The sequence below is a fragment of the Hakea prostrata genome, chromosome 10, assembly GCF_041222555.1.
Source record: "Hakea prostrata isolate BN-2017 chromosome 10, UWA_Hpros_2, whole genome shotgun sequence".
NCBI classification, from domain to species: domain Eukaryota; kingdom Viridiplantae; phylum Streptophyta; class Magnoliopsida; order Proteales; family Proteaceae; genus Hakea; species Hakea prostrata.
Genome location: NC_142609.1, coordinates 23204566 through 23229614, shown reverse-complemented (window position 1 = coordinate 23229614; position 25049 = coordinate 23204566). Strand labels below are relative to the sequence as shown.

General features: G+C 37.4%; 1 protein-coding gene across 3 annotated transcripts; it reads right to left on the bottom strand.

Moving 5' to 3' along the window:
• Window positions 1-2222: 2222 nt before the first annotated feature.
• On the bottom strand, window positions 2223-24561 carry LOC149002310 (N-acetylglucosaminyl-phosphatidylinositol biosynthetic protein gpi1-like). Of its 3 annotated transcripts, none has more exons than XM_089136316.1 (9): window positions 23036-24561; window positions 8350-8730; window positions 8120-8260; window positions 7910-7995; window positions 7601-7822; window positions 5657-6151; window positions 3202-3629; window positions 2638-2731; window positions 2223-2547 (listed from the first exon to the last, which is right to left on the bottom strand). In XM_089136316.1, exons 1-9 carry the CDS (start codon window positions 23213-23215, stop codon window positions 2412-2414), a joined length of 2163 nt encoding a protein of 720 aa, XP_088992442.1. In that variant the 5' UTR covers window positions 23216-24561; the 3' UTR covers window positions 2223-2411. The 3 variants fall into 3 exon arrangements, with proteins under 3 accessions (XP_088992442.1, XP_088992441.1, XP_088992443.1); XM_089136315.1 differs by having other exon boundaries at window positions 8350-8745; window positions 23036-24555; XM_089136317.1 differs by lacking the exon at window positions 23036-24561 and having other exon boundaries at window positions 8346-8463.
• Window positions 24562-25049: the final 488 nt, after the last annotated feature.

Here is a 25049-nt window from a genome sequence, read left to right as displayed (position 1 = left end):
TATTGGGAAAGTTTGGGTGAGAGCTATTGCTCTTGGGTAGCCGTAGGATTCACCTACTACTAGTAGTGTGTTTTGTTTCTCATTCAACTTTTATTCAAAGTCCATTATTATTATTATCTTCTTGAGTTATTCCATCTTTGTTAAGTTGCTTCATTCGGGTACTTAACACATATCCTATGAGAAAACTAGAAACGTCATACAATAGTCCTGACAGTGAAGGTTTGTCAAGATCATCCTTACCCCATTTCTATTAGTGGACCCCCTTAGGTAATGTTTGGCATGATTTTCATTTTTTTTTTCTCCAAACAAATAGAAATGGTAGGTTTGGTATGATTTATACAACAAAAAGGTTGAAAAAAGATCAAAAGTCAAAAACAGGTCTCAACCTCTTTTTTATTTTCCTATGAAAATAGCTCTCATTTTTTTTTTGAAATAGTTCTTAAAACATGCGACAACGGTAATAAGTGAGGTTAAAACGGTAAATTCAATTTCTTCTATAAAACCCAAGTAAAAACACCTTGCCAAAATTTGGACAGAATTCTCGCTGTTTCGAGGAGGGGTGAAATAAAACAGTGGGTGATAGGTATATATCCCAAAAGTCGCGGAACTCACCGATTTTTCAGTGAACTGGTGAAATACAAGCAAAAGTCGTTGATACTTCACCGTAGTCGCCAGAATTTGTAGTCCTTTGTTTCTCTATTTGTGGTGGCTATCATTGTCGATGGGGGTGGAATGGGTGTTGCAACGGCGCGGCTTGAGGACGAAATTCAAAATAGTGAATGAGGATTATGGAATGCTGATTCGACTAAGAATGTAGAAGTCAACGATTTGGTGAAATTGATGCATCGTTCTAGTGGCTAAGTAGAAACGGTCTTCACAATTTGAAGGTTGGATTGAGGTTATTGCCGGATTGGATCCGATTGGCATCGTTTGAACTTCAAACTCATTAACAAACTGGCAAAGAAAGCAAAGTGAGTTTGATGATCTGATCTAAAATCGCCTCTGGCGGATATCCTTAAGGTTCAAACTTTCTGCAAATAACACTCGTCATTTTCGGTATTCGCATAGTTGCAGACTTGCACTTGCAGGTGATATTTTATAAATTTTTTATGCATAATTTCAATGAAAATGATTGATATTTCTTGTGCCAAGGGACTCTAACAACTTAGTTAATGGACACATAATTTACAGTAAGGATGAAGCATGGTGTGGAGACCTTTGATGAACTTTTTTTTTTCTTTTCTTTTTTTTTATTTCTGAATTAATCTCCGTAGGGGCCAAGGGTCGAGAAATGGTAAAATATCAGACGAACTTACAGTGAAGTACATCGATTTGCCAATTTTGCCAAGGTGCAAACTAGTAAATTTCGCCAAAAGTTCGTACCTTCATAAAACTCTCATTATCTTCCCTCTTTATTCCTCTATAAACCCCTTTATCTCCATTGCTCTACCTAATCTACACAAAGTTAATTTATAAAAAGATATACCAAACCTAGTTTTTAATAAAAATCTAAACTACTTTACTAATTGATTACCAAACGTTTTTCGTATTTTGATCCAAAATAATTTTTTCTACTGATTTCTAAAAAATAGGTAAAAATTAAAAATTAAAATCATGTCAAAAGAGCGCTTTGGCTCTCTCAGCAAACACCTTTGCTCACAAGCTAGATTATTCAAATTATGAATCCAATTGAAAAATATTTCGAGAACAACTTTATCACAAACAAATAACAGCTTCACAACATGGGAGCACGTAAAAACGATTTTGCACAGGAACTGGTATTTCAAAACAGAAATGCTATTAAATGCATACAAAATGAACATTATTGTTAAATCCAATGCTCCATGTTTATTTTGAAAAGTATGTAAATATGGGAAACTACTTTACAGGATAACTTAAATAGAACAATATTTAGTATGGGCAAGTGTTCTCATCTTTAATTTATGAAATAATGAACATTATGTTGTGTTGGCCCAAAAAAACGGAACATTGTTGCCAAAGAGAGAGAGGATGTCTTTTCTAATGCATCTCCAAACCAAAACTCACTAAAAATGATATTTTATTTTCTGATCTGTTGACAACTTTAGATTCGTCTTGCAAATCCAGTTTTGACATAAACTGAACAAGCTGATCGATTAGTTCACTAACTCTCCGCAACCAACCTTCAAATACTCTTTAATATGTTAATTTCCACAGAGAGACAGAGATTTAAGCAATGATTCTTTACTTCACAGAATTTCAGTGCATTTCAAATTCAAGACAAAAGTGCACTGTTACTTCATTCACCCCTAACTCTTGGGTTAACTACCAGCATTTACTAAAAACATACAAATGAATGACAATAAAAGAGGATCACAACACAGGAGCAGAGAAGGACTACAAAACTACCTGGTGCAATATGTTCTGATATATCAGGTGATCTCAACAGTGTTATCATCTGTCATGCATGAAATTACAAAGTCATGACATAATAGCCAATACTCCCTATAGTCAAGAAACATCCAGGGCATTGTTGAAGGAAGACCAGCTCCCAAAGTCGATGGAATTCTGTGAGTTACAGCACCAACAATTAAAGTTCCATCAAACATGAGCAAGAAAATGAGAAGTTCAAAAATGCAACACTGAAAGAGGAGAAACCTGTTTCCAATGAGAAGTCCAAAGGCTGCTGAAGCAGCAGAGGAGATGGATATCCCATGGAAAACATTCCTATAGTGAGGTAAGATGATTTTTCCTGAAATAAGTTCTCCGGGTCAGCAAAGTCTATTAAAATCCAGACCAAACAAAATACAGAAACAGAATTGAAATCTGACAAATAAGATAAAGAAGTCAGAGATCAACAGAACCGAAAACCAAATATAACATTTTGTAGTCTAGTGTGGCAGCCACCAAACTCCAGTATGCAAGTACAAAAATAGTGAGTGGAATATGCGAAGCCAACTTTAAATTGAAGTAGGTAAAAGGGTCACATTTGTTGAACAATTCAAAGGGACATGAAATGATCCTTAGAATTCAACAATAATTCCATTTAAAGAATTTCAGGCAGGAAAAGAGGAGACCAAAAAACTGATTTGCACTGAGTGACAGATGAAACCTGTATGTTCTCGAGTATCAAAAATTAAACATTTTCTGATAGAACTGACAAAAAAAAAAGTTCACACACATAATTGACGTAAAAAGAATCCAATTGTGCAAGCCTCTTACCTAAATTTAAGATATTGCTTTGGAGCAGTGAAATCACAACTGCAGATCCATTTTCCTCTTGGTCTATTTGCTTTTGTTGTGACTTCCCAGATAATGAAACACATTCATCAAGATGTCCATTTTTGCAACAACGAAGCTCTTTGCCAGATATAATTTTGAACCATACTCCAGAGGGAAATCTTCTTGGTCTTACCATCCAAATGAAAACTTTGGCATAAGGCGTGGCATGGAGGATTGATATAGCAATCTCAATAAAGATGCAGGTAAAACAGATTACTGTATTCATCATGGAGAAGAAAATGTAGAACACAGAAGTTGTTGGCAGTAGAAGTAAGAGAGGTGTGAATAGGAGCGATCCAACAATGTGTTGCTCCACAGTGTAGTCATAACTATCTAATCTGTGCCGTAACGGATTCCATTTTCGACCTCTGCCATTGGTCAAGTATACATGTCAGTGCTTCCAAACAACACAACAACTGCAGGACCAACTTACATATCAATATCTATCGATAACCAAGCATTTCTCTCATCTGAAATGATAGAGAAGTACAACCCCACTCATAGAGATGCCATAGGGTTATTATGATCAAGGTCGGTTTCAGATCTTGGCAGGGTTTTGAAGTATCTTATCCTAACTCAAACAAAATTATACTGGTTCCTAACCGCGTTAAATCAGAAGGAATATCTGCAATCAACCGAGTTTTGAGATGCGCAACTGAGACATAAGGATGGTCTTTGACTGTGTATACACGACGACAACAAGCAAGATCCTTCCATTGGAGGGTAAAATTCACGAGTCCACAATCTATTTCAATGTCGATACAAGATAGTAGCAGTCCACCCCCGTGAGAAAGAGCTTCACGATGATCCTTGGAAGAACTAATAGACCAGGAAGAAAAAAAATTGTGGGGAGACGAAGGAAGATGGGATAGGGGTACATACCAATCAACAGATAGGCAGTTATGAATATTTAATATAGGAGCAAGTTTCCAAGTGAATAGCAACAGCTAGACCCAGAGAATCGGTAAATAGAAGTTAGCAAACAAGATTTTTCTAAATCCAAGAACTGGATCTTCATCAAGGTTTGGGATTATAGGTAGCAGGATGTGAATCCCCCTGAAAATCAAATCAGTCTCTGCTAGGGTGGAGAATGCAGACCCAAAATATTAGGATAATCAAACAAGCAGATTAAAAACCAACTCCAGAAAAACTAGATCCGGAAATTTTCCAAAAGTGATGTTTGACTGCAGGAGATCGAACCATCAGAAATCCTTCAGAGACTTGGATCAAGCCTGCCATATGTCAAGAATGATTGATCCTAAAATTCTGACACAAATCAGCAGATTCAATAACAGGTAGCTGAAGACCCCCCTCAGGAAGAAAAAAAAAATTCCGGAAGTAATAATTGCAGATCAGCATGCTTGCAGAAGAACAAAATGGAGTAGGAGAACCATTAGCACTTAATAATCTACAGTAGAAGACCATAGTAGACTGTTTACGTCATCACAAATTAGGGCACAATGCAGCATTTAGGTAGCATAGGTGCTGCCACCAGTCACTGATGGAAACTGGAAAGAAACAATCAGAAGTGCAAATTTAAAATATTTTGATTGACGGTACTCAAGTTCCGGTACCATATTACAGTATCATAATATCATTGATTGACTACCAGCAAACACAGAAAGAAAAAGAGAAAAGGAATATACTCCCCCCCCCCCCCCCCCCCAACCACTGATTAAGTTGGACTGGTATAAGAATAAAAGTAGGAACCTTATAGATAAATTAAACTAGAAACCTAATCTAACTAGGAAAGACGACACCAAAAAATATAAACCTCACTGCTGCAAAGCAGATAGTGAATCCTCTTATCATGGTATAACTCGAGCGTTTTACATGTGTGAGAAGTGAATACCAATTTAGTGGAAAAGAGAGAAATTGGTTGAAATACGAAAATATAAGGGTAATTTTGTTACTTTAAACTATAAAGGAGCAGGAAATGTAAAGTTTAGTTCAAATAGAGGACCTTGATTAAATAGAGAATAAGTTCACAGGAGTATAGAAATGCTCTCCTTTCTTACTCTCATACTGAACAAGAATAAAATACAAAAAAGGAAAGGGAAAGAAAAGGTACTATCCACTCTTCAACTAGAAGAGTATGCTGATACTTTTGGGGTTACACACTGTTAGTCAGGCAGAAATTAAGATGTAATTAGTGGCCAAAACCAAAACCATGATGCTTATGAATAAATTGTCCCCAAATGATTGCCCAACATGCTTTGCATTGAACAGCAAGTGACATAAGCATTCATTTAATACTTATTTTGGGACATAACATGCTAGTTTGAATGAGACTATGAGAGTGAGTATTCTTATCAGTGATTGAACAGGAATCCATATAAATATCATTTGGCACCTTCTGATTTCAACAACTGGCAGAAAAATGAGTGAGTTTTACCTGAAAAGGCGCCACAGAGCTGCCAAAGCCTGAATCTGTTTGGAATATAGAAGAGCAATCAACCAATGAAGAGTTAAAATGTGGAAGGTTACAAGCAAAATTGTGTCTATAACCAGCGCAGCAGGTATTGTGGCCCCCAAAATGATTCCAGATATAGCAAGTCCTCTTATGAAATAGCTCAAGAGGAAACTCAAGAAGAACCATATGGTAGACCAAATCTGAATTGTATTAAGGGAGGTCATGCCAAGAATGGCTGCCAGCTCTATATTCAATTTGAAACCTGCAGGGACACCCATCAACCACACACAACCTGAACGCAACAAATTGTTCGTGATGTCATTTGCAAGGTTTAAAATCCATGTGCACGTTGCTTCGGCATGTACTAGCAACATAAAGCCAACTAAATTTCCCAAAATAATATCAACAACTACACTCGACCACATTGAGTGCTTAAGTGTAGAAGCTCTCTCTGCACATTCAACACTTGCTTGAGACCTACAAATAAGAAAAAATCTGAAGCATGAGGTAAGCCATAAAGTGGTCCCTGCACCAAATTAAAGACAGTAATATGTGCTCAGACTTTGACTATGCTAGCTCTGCCAGAAAACAAGGGTCAGCCATGACTCGTGATACACCATATAATCCATGCACTTCCTTGGCCAAAATTCTACCCAGTCAAACGATTATCCTCTAGCTGTCCATAAAGTATTTCAATCATCTGCTGCCTAAGATGATAAAAATAGTCAAACATTGGACAAAGCCATACCCAGTGCTAGGAACCAGCAGGAGATTAACTGTAATCAAAACCAATGAAATAATGAAGGCCAAACTAAATAACTAGAACTTTTCTTTTCGTTTTTCTTCTTTTGGGTGGGGCAGGATCCCCCTACCCTGGGTCTCTCACGCGCAGCAATCTCATCTGTTGGACGTTGGATTTTACACCATAAATGAGGCTACCAGGCCACAAATTCAATTTCTCAAGTCTTCTTTCCAATTGAAAAGAAGGGGCCTAATTATGGCTTGGCTAAAGCTTTACAAATTAGAAACCCAAGAGAATAGAAAGTGCCAAACAAAAGCTCAGCAACTTTTGGAAGGGCAATTTGAGCAAGAAATTAGCCAGTTGAGAATTAGCACCTCTCAATTGATTAAGTCCCTGACTTTTTGTTTTTGAACTTCTAAAGTCCTGTTTAATTTTATTTTTGTTTCCTATTTTTAATACTAGTAATAATGAACGTATAAATAAATCTAGTGACATTGGATTCTTCATAAGTTCGAGTGAAGCTCCACAGCAATATCATGGATTTCTCTCGGTTTTCTCTTTTCTCTCTTCCAAGTTCTGGTTCTATTTCCTACAAGAATCAAAGCAGAAACTTCTAAAATAGCGACAACTGAAATTAAAAACTACCAAAGATTTCATTAGACTGAAATTATATATATTTTCAAAAGCTAAAAATAGAAACTAAACCAAGAAGCATTATAATAGAATTATAGAACCTTATACACAGTTGATGGGTTCACAAAATCTTCTAGAAAACATCCCCAAACAAGGCAACTATTGGCTGTGACACTGTTCACATGAACAATGTTTAGGACTTTCTTCTTCTTCATGCATGCTTCTTTTCGGAGTAAGGCTGCCTATTGTGATACTTCATTAACCAACAAAAACCAACCACATCATCAGACCAGGCAGCCCCTGATACTAGTCGCATCCTGCAGGCTTGCTGGAGTGGTTTCTGGCTTGCTCCTATGGGTAAATAAGGACTTCTGATCTACACCAAAGTGCAAGGCTCCCAAGTTTATCAGGGCCAGGGGAGGATCAACTCGGTCAAAATTAGCCCAGTAAATGCCATTAACTATGAGATCATAATGGATGACCCTGTTGCATGCAAGTCATGGTCCCTCTTTGAATGGATCACCATAATTTAAGACAAGTTGTGAGATTACCTAAAACCACCTCCTTGACCAAAGGCTGACCAATACAGAAGCTGACAGCTGCGGATATGGACATTCTTCCATGTATGGCTGAATACCCTTTTTAAGATCCTGTATACCAATGAATCTGACCCATAACTCAGAAGGTGATGACAGAACTGAAGAACTACATAAAATACAGTGCAGAAAGAAGCTACAAGCAAGGCTGCAATGTGACACACAAAAGAAACCAGCCTGAACAAACAAAGGAAGAATATCAACACATGAAGATTTGAAGAAAATAAAGATAAAGAAAACAGAATAAAGAATGTAAACAAGTACCAGTGGGGTGAAATGTTGTGTCCCATGCATCTCTCAAATAATAATTTTGCAGCATATGCACTATTAATTGCCCATATAACTGTGTCCTGTACATCAGATTTTTCTTAAACTAAATAAATAGGCAGATAGTTGAAAAAGATCCAAAAACTTTAGAAACCAATAGATGGAATGGACTTTGTGAACAGAGTTATGTCTATATAATAGTTTTACCAAGTCAGGGAGTGGCTGCTTCTGATTTAGTTTGCTGACCCATTCGGGTCTCTTGAAGGGAAATTTCACTTCCTCCAGCGAACCCCCAGAAGTCAGAGAGAAATGATGAGAGCCAAATGTGGGTGTGTCATAAATTATTACCTGGATTAGTTAAAACAAAAGAACAGTTTAAAAAGAATAAATGAGCAAATATAAATGGAGAAGCAAAAGGGCAACTCTGACTTACATACGTGAAGATCGGCAGTAGATACATTTTCCCCACTCCAGTGTATGTGATGCAACTTGGGGGTCCAATGGATATTTTTACAAAACGAAGCACGAGAGTCAAAAGATAACTGAATCCAATTACCGTGACCAACAGAGTTCTGCCTACAGTTCTCTAAGAATCCATCAACTTTGTGGCATTCACAATGCCATTGTTCAAATTTATCTTCACGAAAATTTTGATTCTTCATCGCATATATGTCTCCATAATTTGTGGGCTTTGTGTTACCCTCTGCATCTATGTGAACACTTTGCAGTGGCATATTTAGGAAGTCGTCGGCAGCCAAGTTCCCCAAAATAGTAAATGTTGATTTGTCCTGTAGAAATAGAGGCATTTTCGCATTCATCTGATGTAGAATCCCCTATTCCAGAAAAGAAAATAAGAGAGGGGGGGGAGTTAACAATTGCATGTTATTTTTAAAATCAATAACATTAGCAGGAGCATATAGACCAAAACACACTAGTACTTGTATTGAGCAGTTGAAGAAAATAAAAGAAGGAAACAAACAAGCATTCAAAAGGCAATAAGAATATGTTAATAAGAAGATGAAAACAGATCTGAAACTGTTAGAATTCAGAACCCTGTAACCAGCTGAAGAACAAGAGAGAAGAGAAGTATCGCAAGCCAGAAGAGAGAGCCAACGATTGATTAGGTTATTTTTCCTAATCACAGGCCATATTCTTATATTGATTTAATTCAGCATACAAGTCCATTCTGCCCCTGACTAATTAACGGCAGCAGTACATAATACAAGTAAAGGAATAAAAGTTTTCAACCTAATAGCAGATAACATGACACTGAGACATAATTGCCCCTAGTGTCACCACTAGAACTTTAACACTACCCCTCAAGCTGGAGCATACAAATCAACGGCTCCAGCTTGGAATAACAAGAACATATATCAAAAAAACTTGACTATTCTTGAGCATAAGTAGTAATAGCAAACGCCAATAGACATGGAAAGAACTTGCCAAGAGATAATCAACAGTAACTTAAATAAATAATCTTCATATAAAACGAACCATCCAACAATTAGAACAATAGGCAGTTGCGAAGATGAAACATATCTATATGTATAGCAGCATCAATAACATCAAAGGCACTATCCAATTAATGTTAGTAATAACGAGCAATCTCCACAAAGAAGAAAATGCGCAACTTCAATGTCCACACAAGTAGATAAAATGTGCAACTCCAATGTCCACACAAGTGGATAAAAAATGTAGCTTAATGTCCATATAAGTAGATAAAAAATGCAGCTCCAATGTCCAACAAGTAGATAAAAAGTGTAGCTCCAATGCCCACACAAGTAGATAAAAAGTGCAGCTCCAATATCCATACAAGTAGATAAAAAGTGCAGCTCCTATATCCATACAAGCAGATAAAAAAAATGCAGCTCTAATGTCCACAAAAATAGATAAACAGTGCATCTCCAATGTCTGCACAAGTGTATAAAAAGTGACGTTTCAATATCCACACAAAAACTCTTCACAAGAAGGCATGCAATAGGTAGTAGGTAGTAATTTTGTTCAACCAACAGCATAAATAAAGCCTCAAACAAAGGTCTCTACAAGTCAAATATAGGTACTGTGAACCAAATATGCAATATAGGTTACTACAAATCAAGTAGGTAGGTAAAAGGCAATATAGGTTATTGTAGAATACCACCAAATAAAATTCTTGAGTCGATAGAAATTAAGTCTTCAATCTCCCTCTAACGTGTAGCACCACATGTGGACTAAACAAAATAATAACCAAAAAAGCATTGCGACTATGAAATCCAACCCTAACCTTGACCCGGAAACCCTAATATTTGTAGGTCCGAAGACCCGAAGTGAAGGAAGAAGACAACTATGGGCCCTATCAGTAGAAGACATGGTGTTTGACCCCGAACCCATGGAGATTGATGATGGTGCTCTATACTTGGAAGCTTTGGCAGTGTTTGATAAGATATTGCACCTTGAAGGAGAGATTAGTTGATGGACCTAATGCACTCTTGGACATGATTTGAAGGTATTTCTCTGTCCTAGACAAGTCAATTGAGAAGTAGGAAGAAGCCCACTTGAATTTTAGTTGATCTAGGCCTCCAATTCCCTGTCTAGGCTTGCTATCCTAGCCGCTAGGCTGCCAGCTGATTATGAAATCCGAGAATATCTTGTTTTGAGGTCTTTTGATGTTCTATTTAAGTAGACTTCGTGTTTCTTAGCCTCCTTTGTTTTTAAAACCCTCATAGAACGTGGGAAGCCTCTCTCAAAGCCTCTCCTTGGTGGTTGTGAAGAACTCTTGCAAGATCTATTGTTCTTCATCTCTTGTTCATCTTCAAGGTTAGTTATCTCTTGTTTTCTTATTGATTTACTCTTGTTTGATCTAGTTCTTACTGCTGTGATTATGAAGAAGGTATTGCAACCTTGCAAGCACCTCTTCTACAGTCTCTAATGATTTAGAATGAATTTCCATTCATTCTATTGATGCTATGATATTCAATACTTGATTCTTAGCCATGATTATATGATTTCTCCATGAAGACATGATCATTCTTCTAATCTGATTTCTCTAGCATATTAGATCTTTTATGATAATATTCATCTCTGATCCATTGCTAATGATCCTTTTGATATGATCCTTCATTCTCCTTCGCATCCATGGTTGTTTTCATTGAAAACCATGCTTTGATCAAAATTAGACAGTCATGTTTTCAAAATAGAAAGTCATGGTTTTGATCCTTGTTTGATGATTAATCTTTGCTAGATAGTCTTAGATTACTGTTCCTAAGATTCCTTTAGAATTTCGGAATGTTTCGAATCCCGGAAGTTAAGTTTCGGATCAAAAATTCAGTTCTGGCTTCGCATACTATTTACCTGGTCGACAGGATCAGTCAACCAGCCAGGTTGCCAGGCACGGACAGCATTGTGTCCTTTTTCTGATTTGATCCGTTTGACCTCCAATCTTCTAGGGCTTTCACATGATGTTGTATCTATGCTTGTCTAAGGTTTATTTGCTAACTTTGGACTTGATCTCTTTTATCTTCGAAATATCTTCGAATCTATTTAAGGTAAGGACAATTGTTTCCATAATTACATAGATTGCATGAATCTTAGTTTCTATTTTTGGGAATTGATTAGATTTACTATCATTCTTGTATTTTCTTAGTATGATATTACTGTTGTAAGTACTTCAAGTACAGTAGTGCCTTGTTCATGTATTCCTTGGTTATTATGAATACTTATTCCTGTCATTTACATATTCCATTGATCATGTTTATATGTATCTTTCTATATGAGGAGATATCAGTTGGATATGTGATTGATTAGGTATGATTTGGGATTGGGGAATGTCCTTTTGACATTTTTGTCCTTGGACATCAGTGGGAATAGTATGGGATATTTCCGATGGTGCACTTTGACGCTTTCCCGGATTATTGGTTGTTATACCTAGGGCTTGTCTAGCGGTGTTTGGCTAGGATGTCCCTATTATATCAGACCCGATTCGTAAGGGTATTGAGAACGAGTAACCCGTGGTAGCAATGGGGATTTGTGGGCGCTCAAGACCGGTAACCAACCTGTGAGAGGACATTAATCACATTGTGAGGGCCATTTGTTGGTAGGTTTGCAAATAGTAGACTTGGGCTCATGGGCGTTCAAGACCGGTAGCCAACCTGTGAGAGGACATGAGAGCTTCACGTCTATTATTTGTGGATGACCAGCAGGGTTGATGAGTCCGTAGTCCGAGTTGGTCAGAGCCATAGTATACACTAACTCTAGTGAGAAGGATACCGGAAAGGATCGCCCGGGGCGAGGAATGGACGTATATGGATCTAAGTTGATATAACCAAATAGATGACAGGGCTAGGCTTTACCTTGACATGCGCCAATACTTAGACCAATGGTGATGTGAGAGAGCGGTGACCTAAACTCCAACCATGGAATGTCCCGAGGGATGCAGGACCCAACTACCACCGGCAGAGCCCAAGATATCTTAAATGGTTGAGGGAGAGTGAATGACCTACCCAAAGAAGTATGGTGCTATGACTTAAAGCATATTTGTTTATAGAGACCAGCATACATAGAGTTCAGGGGCGGACCCACTAAGCCCCCCCCCCACAGATTTTTAGAATTTTTTCATAATTGCCTTAATTTTCTCATTTTTTATATTAATTTCTTTTATTTTTCCAGTTTTTTCTCTTCTTACATATGAAATTTCACTATCCCCCCCCCCCCAATATTGAGAACACATCTCTATCTAAAAACTAACTCCTTAATCCCTATTTATTCTCCCCTCTTTTCTCTCTCACATGTTTTCTTCCTATTTATTCTCTCCTCTTTCTATAAACATGGGTTAAAGGAAATTTTTGAAAAAAACTCTTATTAGATATTTAAAATGTCATTTCTAATTAGAAACTCCTCAATCCCTATTTATTCTCCCATATCTCATCTCTCCTCTCTCCTCTTTTCTTCCTATTTTTTCTCTTCTTGTTTCTTTTTTCATATTTATTCTTCCCTTCTATAAGCGTGGGTTAAGGAAAATTTGGGAAAAAATCTTCTCCACAATTGGGTACTCTTTCTCTTTCTCAATTTATTTATTGTTTCTCTCTCATTTTTTTAAATATTCTTTTGATTTTATATTCTTTGTTTCTTTATTTCTTCTGCAATTTTGTTATTTGATTTTATATTATGAATAAAATGTCTATAGTTAGTAAAGTAACTAACTACCATTAGTTTGCATCTCTTACCTTAAAAAAAAATTTGGTTTGCATCTTACTTTTTAGGGTTGAAGTCATGTGTATTTTTTTTTTTTTTGTGCTAATGCTTTAATTTACCTATATTCTGTTGAAAAAATATCATTATCAATAATTTACCTATTTTTGTCAAATATGTGTGGGCCCCACAAAATATATGTGGACCTATTCCTTAATATAGTAATATAATTCATAGGTGAGACCCCCAATGGGTCTTATAAGAGCCCACACAATATGTATGGCGAAAAAGCACTGGTGCTTCTCCAATCTGAACTTCTATTCTTCGCCCCCCCCCCCCCAATATTGAATCCTGGTTCCGTCCCTGATAGAGTTAGATTCATACATGCATTGTCAGTTTCATATCATATTGCATCTGCTATGTTTTGTAATCATGTTATTTATGTTGTTGTAGAATAACTTGCCTTGCTGAGTTCTTTCAAACTCACTCATTTTTGTGCAAATATCTTTGTTAGATTGTTCTGCAAGTACTGAAGAATATGACGGCCAGTACTACGAAGTGCAAGCCGATGAGGCATACTACTCCCAAGGTGCTAGCGGTTAGTAAGATTAGGTTGAAGATCCCTCAAGTGATCATGCTGCGTATCAAGATTAGCCCCACTTTGGAATGGAAGTGGCCATGTTTAGTTTCTTTAGTTTATGTTTATGAAGATACACTTTATAAGTTAGAAGAGACATTAGCTTAGTTGGATTACTTCTTTTCTTTCCTTTCTTTTGGGAATCGGTTGTAATCTCTTTCTTTTAGTTTCGAGCTACATTTCCGCTGTAGTTGTGGAGTGATTTTCCGCACACTCTACATTTTGATTATTATATATTGGTATCATTCTTTCCGCACTCTGATTATATTGTCTTTCTCTTCTTCTTAACTTGATCTCTTTGTTTATATAATATTACATTGATTACATCTTGTTCATGATTATGTTATTGTGTATGTGGGAGGTTGGTTTTCTCGATACTTGATCTTCGGGGCTGTGGATCACACACTCGGGTATGCCAGGTAGGGTACCGGCTGGGTGGATGTGACAGCGACCCAATTTCAATAATTATCAGTGCATCTTTCACATAAAAATAATGGTCGTGCAAGTGCCAATCCTCAAAAAATTGGATTCTCAAGCCGATGTGATAGAAGTACACCAAGTAAAATGGTTAGCATATAAGCCCAATGGCAATTCTATAAATTCTGACTATAGAGGATCCACCCATACAAAATAATGGCAAAGTATAAGGGAAAGTCAAAATGTGAGTTTCTTTTTAACTCCTTTTTTGACATTCTTATAACCACCTAGAGTTAACACTTCCTCCTTACAATAAGGAAATAAAAGATAGAAAAATAACGTGGAAATCTACCACCAAATAAGAAATAATCCTAAACAAAGGAAAGTAAACAAAAAAGAAAAATAATTAGCATCAGTGATCAAGTCATGGGATATATAGTAAATAAAAAAAGAAAAAAGAATTAATGTTGGAAAGAAGGGCACTAGGTGAAGCACTAACAATGGAAAAACACATTTAGGAAGCGATTATAAATAGGATAACCAAATAAAGTGAAAGAATGTGATGATGTGATGGGACATGGGGAATACAGGACAAGGAAAGGGGTATTTATGGAAATTAAGTAAAGACGAACTAAAACAAGATAAAGTAAGTGAGTAACGTAAAAAAAGTGAAAAGCAAAGTAGAAAATTATGAAGGAGAATAGAAAAATAGAAGGTTATCTTCAACCTTCATTACCAGTAACTTGGAAAGGAGGCCGCAATACTCTGCTCTAGCAACAACTAACAGAATCTTCTCAATATTTTGCATAACAAGAAAATAATCTGATACAACAAGTCATCAACCAGAGGCAGAACTAGAAAATCCCAGAAAAACAATCTCCATAAGAGAAAAGAGGAAATAGGATGTCGTGATCAAACCACGAGATACTTCTCAAATTGGGATTGAGTTCCCATCCAGCATAGTTCGAGATCTCACCGTGATGTTGGCCAAGATCTTTTTTTTTTTTTTTGATACCTCAAGAAGAGATCTCATGGGATTCGGGACGATATCATAAAAGTACAACATCTAGGCTGATATCTTGAACCAAGATCTCGCGAGATCTCAGTTCAACCCAATCTTTATAGATACCACATCTCGGTTGAGATATCTCAATCTTGACCTCCCTTAACACCCCCCCCCCCTCCTCCTTTTGATGGTTTTGATGTTTTGACCAGATTTTTCATTGGAAAGTTGGTCAGATACCTACCTAGGCTGCATCAACAAGCTGTTTACTCCATCTACAACAAAGACCTATCGAAGGGGTCTTACGAGTTGTAGTTGATCGTCTTCACTGAAGCTTCCCCTCTGTCCTATTTTCTTTTTGTTAGAAGCTTCTATCCTTTGTCCAAAAAATAACTGTATGGGTGACACAAGACAACAAAATCTGATATCTTACAGCTGGTGCTAGTGGAGTAGGAATTGGAAGAGTTATTAGTCACTGATTTTATTCTTGCACTCTTATGGTGTAACAAGTACATCGATGTTGTAATGTGAAATTGTGGACAAATAGACATGTTTGATGTACTATTTGGCTTCGTAACCTTTATACTTTAATATATATCATGTAATAGTTGTGTATTTCGTGTTTTACAAGTCTGCATGTGTACTTCAGCGTGTTGGTTTCAAAGTTAAGGTTATGGTTCTAAATTTCGCAAAATCTTGGCAAAATTTCGCCGAGATTTTGCCTTCTCAATGTTGGGAGAAACAAAATTGCTACAGAAATCAAAAAGTATGAGATTTCAGCTCTCACGAGATTTCGCCTACAATAATCTTGCCTATAAAAGCCACACTTCAATTGAAACTTCACTCATTTGGCAAAATTTTGACCTTCATTTCCATAGAATCTCTTCCTTTCTTGAATGATTCTTGCCCTGTTTGAGTCAATCTTTGACAACTATCACTTGTTCTCGCGTGGTTCTTGTCGGAAAACGAGTGCATTGTGGGGATCTAGCAGCTATTAATAGGTTAGAGAGGTCTGATGTGTAGTTGTAATTTGTAGTTCATTCATATACTGTAATGTTATACTTGTACACCTGTTTTGTTTTAACCATGTACCACTAAGTACTGACTACTGACTTCTACACTTGTACTTGACTACTTCTATATTGAATTTTAGTTGTTGTCTTTTTTCCTGCATTTTAATGAAGATATTAGCATTCTCTTGCATCATATGCATATTTAAATTGGCTAAATTCATGTTCTAGACTTCCAATTTTGCCTACATACAGCCGGCCATGTGTCAATAAAGAACACCACTTTGGGTTAGGTTTTTGGTGAAATTAACACTCCCAATGTGTTTATTGGCATCAAATTAGGCTAGGCACGAAAAACCCAGGCAGAAGGACCCCTAAAACCCATCGAAACTTAAGGTTGAAATTAAAAAATAAAATAAAAAGTTAAAAGAAAATCCAAAATTTCTTAGGGTTGCGATGGAAATCATATATAAACTTGTTTTCTCACAAATCTAAGGGCAAACCACTATATTTGAATTTAAAAGGCCTAAAATAGGCTAAATACCAAATTCCATCCCAAACTGAGCCCCAACACCCACGGGATGGCCTTCAAGTTAGGTCGAGATAAGTGGAGATTTTTCACCAGATCTCAGCTGAGATCTTGCAAGATCTTACAAGATTTCAATTTTTCGAGGGACCAAGATCCCTATTGAGACCGAGTTCCCAAATCATGCCTTCTAGGTAGATGCAATAATCCCTCAAAGTTTTAGCAGCATATATTGTATAGTAAGAAAAACATAGGCACTTCCAAAAAATTCTGGAAAAACTCTCAGAAAGAGCTACCGTAGGCAGGTTTTCCATAGGAAGAGGTAGTTAAGAAACTAAACCTACATTTTTTTTAACTCCTGGAGAATTCGTTTTCTGTGGCTTTTAATTTTGATCAGAATATATTAAAATCATCACGCACTACAATAAATAACAAAACCAGCAAGCACGATAATTGCATCGAACTGACCTGACGAGGGAGGCAACTTGCAACCACTTCAAAGAATCTCTTTCATGGGAAACCAAGGTCCTACAACACTCTTGCAAAAGACTAAGCAAAGGAAATAACTGAGCACACAGCTAAATACCGGGGGCATTTTAAAATAATGTAATAGTGCCTCTATTCTGTACCATGTCATTGTACACATTTGCATCCCCATGGCAATGGTCTAGCTTTTCCTATGCAATAAATTACAACAACAACAACTCAGCCTTATCCCAATTAGAGTCGGATATGCAAGATCAAGTTCTTTGATGCCAACGATATTGTAAGGGTGGATGAAATGGAGACAGGAACTTGCACCAGGGTGGAGTTACGGAGATCTAATTTGGAATCAAAAGGCCCTGAGATTTGTGGCACAAAGACAGAGTACATAGTGTGCAACTTCAGCCACACTAGGAAAGTTAATTAGATGCAGAACATTGTTAAAAAGAGATACCAGAAAGTGAAACTTTTAGAAATTGGGCTCAATCTTACATAAAAAGGATATAGAGGATAATGTAGTCCAGGGGGTGAAAATAAAATGGATGAAGAGGAGAGATGTGTTTGACTTCTTTAAGCTTAAAATGAAATTTTTGAAGGACTGTCATTCAACCAGTTAGGATGTACGGTGGAGAACGTTAGGCAGTTTAAAGGTGCAATATAGATAGGCTAAGTATCGTAGAGATGGGGAATCTGAGATGGACATTTGGTAGGAAGGATAATAATTAATGAAAATATGAGAGCTGTCCATATTTGAGAGAGCTTTGTGAAATATGAAGGATTAATAATGAATGAACATATAAGAGTTGCCTATATAAAACTTTGAGAGAGCCATCTGAGGTGGTACAGTCATGTTCAACGGAGGCTCCTAATGCTAGAGTTTGGAGGAGTAACTTGATTCAGATTGAAGATAAACCAAAAAAGCACAGGTATAATAAAGATCAAACACCAAAGTAGGCTACTGTGACTTGGAAGTTGGAATCAACCTAGTGTTGATAGATATAGGTGTTCGGCTTTTGTTCTCTATGTTTATTTGGTAATAGACCTATTCTATGAACCTAAAAAGGAGTTCCAAGCCCGAGTACCGAAATAGATTATTTAGCTAGTAATTTCTGTTTTAGGGGTCATGCGACCACTGATCCACTTAAGATGTCAGATGACTTAATTAGATTGTATTAGGGATTTTTCACCCTCCATGCGTTAGCTGAAAAGGTAGTGTCATGTTATTACTATAATTAGTTTTCCCAGGACAAGTAGGACTTTGAAATGTCTGGCCACAGGCCCTATTTAATCTCCCATTGTGGGAAGAGTAAAGATAGATTAGATATATCGAAATTTTTCCTCTAGCAACCTGGTTGCTGCATTCCTTCTTTATGAGAGAATTGCTGCTGATGCTTCAAGCCAAGTTGTTGTAGCACTCAGTGATTGTGGTCCAAAGGGCTGGTATTCCCACTTGGTTGACGCCCTGGAGGAACTTGGGTTCTAGGTGTTTAAGATCCTGATTCCTTCTGTTAGCAGAGGAATCTGTCTCCAATTGTGATCTGCCATACAAGACTGTTGCCTATGAAAGATTGCAATCAGATAAAAAGACCCAATACCCCTTCTGTCCCATTAATTTTGTTCGTAAATCTCCAAGAATCAAAGCTCCACCTTCCTGAGCAAAATCTGCAACTCCACAACAGAACCTTCTAGAAGACACAAGTTAGGTGCCTTTCTCTGAATTTTCTGCCTAGCCCAATCAAGCATCACATCACCCTCATCCTGGGATCAAATCACAGCTACCATAGTAACCCAGTGACTGGTACCCAAATCCGATCTCTCAAACCTAGATCTCGCCGCTTTTTTAAATTAATTTTCCCCACAAAAACCTAAATTTCAAAGGCAGATTTGCATCATATATCCATCAGACTTATCCATAACTTGAAGCATCATCCCCCATGTTCAGTCTTAAGTTTCAGGCCAATCTGACAAGTGCAACAATGTTTCTTGGTTACTCTGCCATCTCTCTAAAAGACTAGAACCCTAACTAGTTGTCAGGAAAACAACTTCCTAGCCAATTGCTTCAAATTCAACAGATGAATATGTAATCCCTAATTAAACAGACCTCAAAAGTTTCACCCAAAAAATAAAAATTCGCCCAAAAGAACATACCCAAAGAATTTAGGCAAATCTGACCATAGTTGTCAAAGCGTCCGCCTAAGCGGCAAAGCGGTTTTTCAACCGCTTTGTTTTGAACCGCTTAATTGACGCCCAATCTGAAAAGGAACTCGAAGGCCTAAAGTGACATAGAACCTATTTTTTGCTCCGTGAGAGGGACCCCGTGCCCGTTGGCAATAGAATGTGACATATAAGCCATACTCAACATCAAGAATCAATAAATGCCTTGACGGACGCTTTGACAACCATGGTTTGATGAGATGAACTTATGTTTATGCTCTTTTTCTGAATAATTTTTCATAATTATGATTCTTGAAGCTTTTTTTTTTTAAATGAATGTGACTATTGAAAATTTGTTTAGCTTATTATAGAAAGTAGGTATATTGAAAAGTAGTTTAAAAGTAGTTATATTAAAAAATTTAGACCCAACTACTTTGGTCGCCTTATTGCCACTTAGGCACCGCTTTGTCACCTAATTGCCTAGTCGGAGACCTACTAGCTTTGGCCGCCTTGCCGCCTTGCCGCTTTGGCAACTATGAATCTAACCACCCTAAATCTTATTTAGAGGGAGGGAGTACACGCTTTGGAACCTATACACCCATAACAATTTTTCAAAATTATCCTAGTTTTCCCCAAGCCAAGATAGAATGTAACAGGCAGACTTGAGTTATTAAATAAAAATCTGAGATTGAAGGAAGAGCAAGGAATCCCATGGCTGAGTGTGATCTAATTCTGCAAAATTGCTTCAAGTTTCTCCTTCTTCAAGCTTTGGCAGCAATCCAACTCAAGCACCTCAGCAGATCAACTTTCCTTTCTCAAGTAAGTTAGTTGCACCCCCCCCCCCCACCTTTTTCAATCCTCCCTTAGCCCATACAACCATGGTAGAAGATCTCGCTCTTGAGCGAGATCTCACCACATTGAAAAACCGAGATCTTGACCATCTTTGCGAGACCTCAGTCAAGATATGCGATTTTTTGCGTCAACTCGATGACCCATCTCGGTGGGTTTTAGGATCCCAATTGAGCTGAAACTTGGTATTTAGCCTATTTAAGGCCTTTTGAACACATTGGTGGCCTTGGATTTGTCAAAAAACAACCCTAAGTATGATTTCTAAGTCTACTATAGTGTGAAACCGAAATGTTGTAGGATCAGAGAATGCAAGGTTATACAAGATGTAATATAGATCCAAGGCGAGATCTCGAGCGAGATATCCCAACTCTCTACTCCCGATCTCCATCTCGTCTCACTTCTTTGAAAAAGCGAGATATGTCACCGAGATCTCACAAGATCTCCCACCATACATGCAACTCTCCACCATTCCTAACGGCAGCAGCTTCACCCCACCCACCTCCCTCTTTCCCCTCTAGTAGGATCGCACCTAACTCCTTACCCCATCCCTACTCTAATTTTTCTATTAAAGGACATACACCCTAGTATTTCTAAATTCCCTGCACTTCATCTTCTTCATTAAAATTCTGTAATTCATCTTCAACCTCTAGAATTAAACTTAGTTCAACCTAAAACTTCACCAACATTCCAAAACCACTTAGGATTACCATTTCCTACACCTACTCTACTTCCCCTTCCAAATCCTAACCCTAGTTAGACTTCCTCAAGAGTCCCACTCCAAGTAGGACACCTCATCTTAAACCCTAAACCTATAGAACCAAATCTGAAAATATAAAATACCAATTACAGCCTAAACCCTAGACTAGCCAAAACTTAGAAACCCTCCCATTAACCCTAGATTCCTTTAAACCCTAACCCTAATTGCAATTTCAGATCTAAAAGTATAACTACAGCAGGTTCAATCTCTCAAACATAAAGTCCCCTATGATGGAAAAAACCTAGTCTAGCCCCAAGCTGACCCTACCACCTGTCCTTTGTTGCATAAGACCTATATCGAAGGCAATTACCGCCCAGAAAGACTGCTGATTCTATTGAAGAAGATCCTAGAGTGAGACTAGATCGCATTAACTCAATCAGTCAAACCCTAGATCATGGTTCACATCAGAATGACCTTTGGAGAAGTGAAGAAAGTCATGCATAGCTCACGGCTTGTTCCAGTATGACCTCAGATAGAGCTGTTTGGTGAGCAAAGACACGGTAGCTGATCCCATTTAGTTAGAATATGCTCACTTGTGTCGTTACTGCTGTTATGTTCTTTTCTTTCTTATTTTATTAATCTTTTGTCATAGTATAGTTCCATGTAGGTCACCCCATTTGGTTGGGAAAAGGCTGAGTTGTTTTTTATCTGATCAATTAAGTTGTTGATGATAAAACAAGGAAGTATGCTTTTTATTCTAGATTCATATGTCAATTTCTGAATTAAGTTATTGGAAAGCCACCATCAGGACCAAAATGATGCCTTCAACTCCTTACGGGTGGGCTTGCAAAGCTCTAATATCTAGTTTGGAGAAAAAAAATATAGACTGACCAAGCTGAAAACATCATTGATTTTTTTTATTGGTTATAAGAAAGAAATACTCAGCAAAGACATCTGCTAACAATATTTGACAGAAGTTATAACAGCAGCTTAGTGGCTGACTGTGAATTGTACAGAACCATTAAGTTGAACTTTTCAATGGAAGAATTGACCTAAGCCTTGATGCCTACGGCTTTTACGTCACTGTTACATGTAGTTCCACCATCTACAGAAGAGTTAGAGCAAGAGGTACTCAACAAATAATCCCCGCTCCAAAGCCAGACTGAGCTACTAGAAACCCACAGAACTAAATACAGCTGGCTGATGCAAAGTATGTCCAATAAGATTCTTAGGGTCATTTATCAAAATGCCCTAACTTTAGCTTGGCCGTATGTATTGGGTTATAGCAATCCCAGGTTTCCTTTCTTTGTTTTTTTTTTCCCCCTAAAATAAGACGGGTCAAGTTTCATGGGTTCTACGTAAGCTGTCTAGCTGCATTACAAACATCATTTTTTTTTCCTGATTAGTATCTTAATATATACAGATTATTGAGTGACTGAGCTTTTTCAGTTCAAAGAGTTCACATATTTAGGCAAGCAACCGATCAGAAAATTTTTGGGTAAAGAAGTATTTCTGAAAAGTAAAACAGAACCCAAAAATAGCTCACGCAGTAAACAAAGATGAAAATAAAATAGGAAAATTATGAATGTGTCACAGAGTTGAATCAAGCCATGTAGACATCTACTTTACAATAAGAATGAAGCAACTCCTTGTAGAGGAGAAACGATTTCATCAAAAACAATCACCAGACCTAGAATATTATCCCCAACAATATTTTGATCAATAAAGACATAACTAAAAATTCTTCTAGCAAAGACATAGTTCTAACTTCTACAACTAGCACTTGAAAGCTGCCATGATTTGACCATCAGAATTTAATTAACCCCAATTCCTTCTTTTGAGTTTTCAACCATGACATCTACGGTATCTACATAAAAACTAAACCAACAAAATAATAGTGGCATTACACACTTAGAACTAAGTACATTTCAGTAAATATGATGGCTTGACATATATTTTTAGCCATCAGGTGTCGGCATTCATATCCAATTCCTTCGGATTCTTTTCCAAAAGGAAGAGTATAAGTACCCACAGTTGAGTTAACGTGCCAAAGGTATACCCTTAGCTGACCCAGGTTAGCCATGACGAAAATGCATTGGCGAATCGAAGAATTGAACTAAATCCACACATCAAAACAATATACAGAACAAGACAAGCGGAGAAATTTGTGAGTTTTTGTACCTGAGGACCTGACAGAGGAAAAGAGACTGATATCTCATCAGGGGAAGCTGCACCGGCTACAACAATGTCAAGAGAAGAGTGGGAAGAATTGACGAACCACCCGAACAAGATGGCCGGATCTCGGTTAGAAGATAAGAGATGCTTTGGCCACCAAATCCTACATTGCCTTCTCATCTTCATCTCACAACCATTGGAAGCAGCTTCTTCGGCATTTGAATCTCAACTGAAAAACACAATACTGCCCTGCCTCATCAAGCGACTAAAAATGTCAGTAACTGATGCCGTTCTTGACCAACGAAGAAGTAGAACAATGGGAAAACTGACACAGTAACACACAACAGAGAGCTGATAATAACCGTGTTGCTGAAGTTTAGAAGTAGATCATTTCAGTTATGAAACAAACCCTAGACTTTCACGACGATTGCATTAGTGTCTCTAGCTCAGGATTCTCAAGCAAACGAATCTGCAGAACTACAAGAAGCAGGTTCGTTAAAGAATTTGGGGTTTTTCTCTAAACTTTACTAAGGATAGAATAGGAAAGGCAGGGGATTTTATTTGCTGCAGCGCGGCTGGAGCCTGCAGCAAGCCATCGAGATGACGACGCGGACGACGCCACGTGTACTTCTGACAGTGTTAAATAAAAAGTTAAGGGTACATATGTAAATATATTTTTCTGTTTTTACATTCAAGAATCTAAAGTTTATAAATTTACAAAATAAAATCCCTGGCTTTGCCCATCCAAGTCCCTACTTTGCCTCGTTCCCTATCTTGAACCGAATAGCTAAACATGGTAATCGCATCCATCCATCAGCCCAGCTCAAAAGTCTTTGGGCTTTTTCACAATCTCTGTCTTCTCTTCAATGGAGCAACGGTTTTCTTCGGTCCTATTAACGGCGTTTGTAGATCTTCAAAGTTCACTTCGACAACACCACAGTTACTGCTAAATTCGATGTACTCTCTACTCAGTCACTCAAAATTCAGGACAACATTTCATGGGCAAAACGTTTAAACGAGGACTAAATGTGATGTGTTCCTTGAGTCGTGAATTAGAGGAATTTTGTTCTCGTTTTCTCTGAAATTCTTTTCAATCCACACGAAAAGAACAGCATCCATTCCTCAATTCCCAGAAGGGAGAAAATTTTATTTATACAAAGAAAAACCATTTACAAATCTCTGTCAAGATAGATCATGAGGGTTTCAGAATCAAACAATGTAAAAATATACCGTTTTGATGAATATTTGCCCAATCTTTTAATTGCACCAAAGCACAATTAACCCATCAATGAGCAAACCATGTTCGTGGATCTTGAACACGAAAACTGCGCTTCAAACCAAAAGAACCACCGTAAACTCCGAGAAAAAAACATGGTGTGCCCGAATGACGATGACCTAAACTATCTTCAATTGGCGAAGAAAACCCACTGGAATGTCAAACTGGCGAATGGTGGAGTGGCTGAGCACATTAAGTGGTGAAGTTGAGGACTGACCCAGTTCCGTGGAGTGGATATGTAACGAGGCTAAACAGGGAGTTGGGATGGCCTACAGCCCCAGGTTTCATTCTGTAAAATTATAAAATGTTAAATCTATAAATGTAAATAAAAATTATATTTACATATGCACCCCTCCATTTGATTAAACGTCAACGGATCTTCTGCAGCAAATAAAAATCCAAAGGGCAAGAAAACAATTCTAGGTTTTACTCATTTTATGGTATTGGAGGCTCGCCCACTTTCGGTCGCTTGCGTATTGTCCTTCCTTGGACTTGTGGGCCCCCAGTCATTGACATTGGTAAATAAATAAATAAATAAATAAATATATATATATATATATATATATATATATATATATATATATATATATATATATATATATATATATATATATATATATATATATTTGATAGTTTTCCTGAATTTTTATTTGAAAAGAGTAACGGTGGTGATCATGCCACCAAATCACTTGCGATCCAACGGTTGAGAATCAACTGGTGGAGTGTATTTGAAAAAAAAAAAAA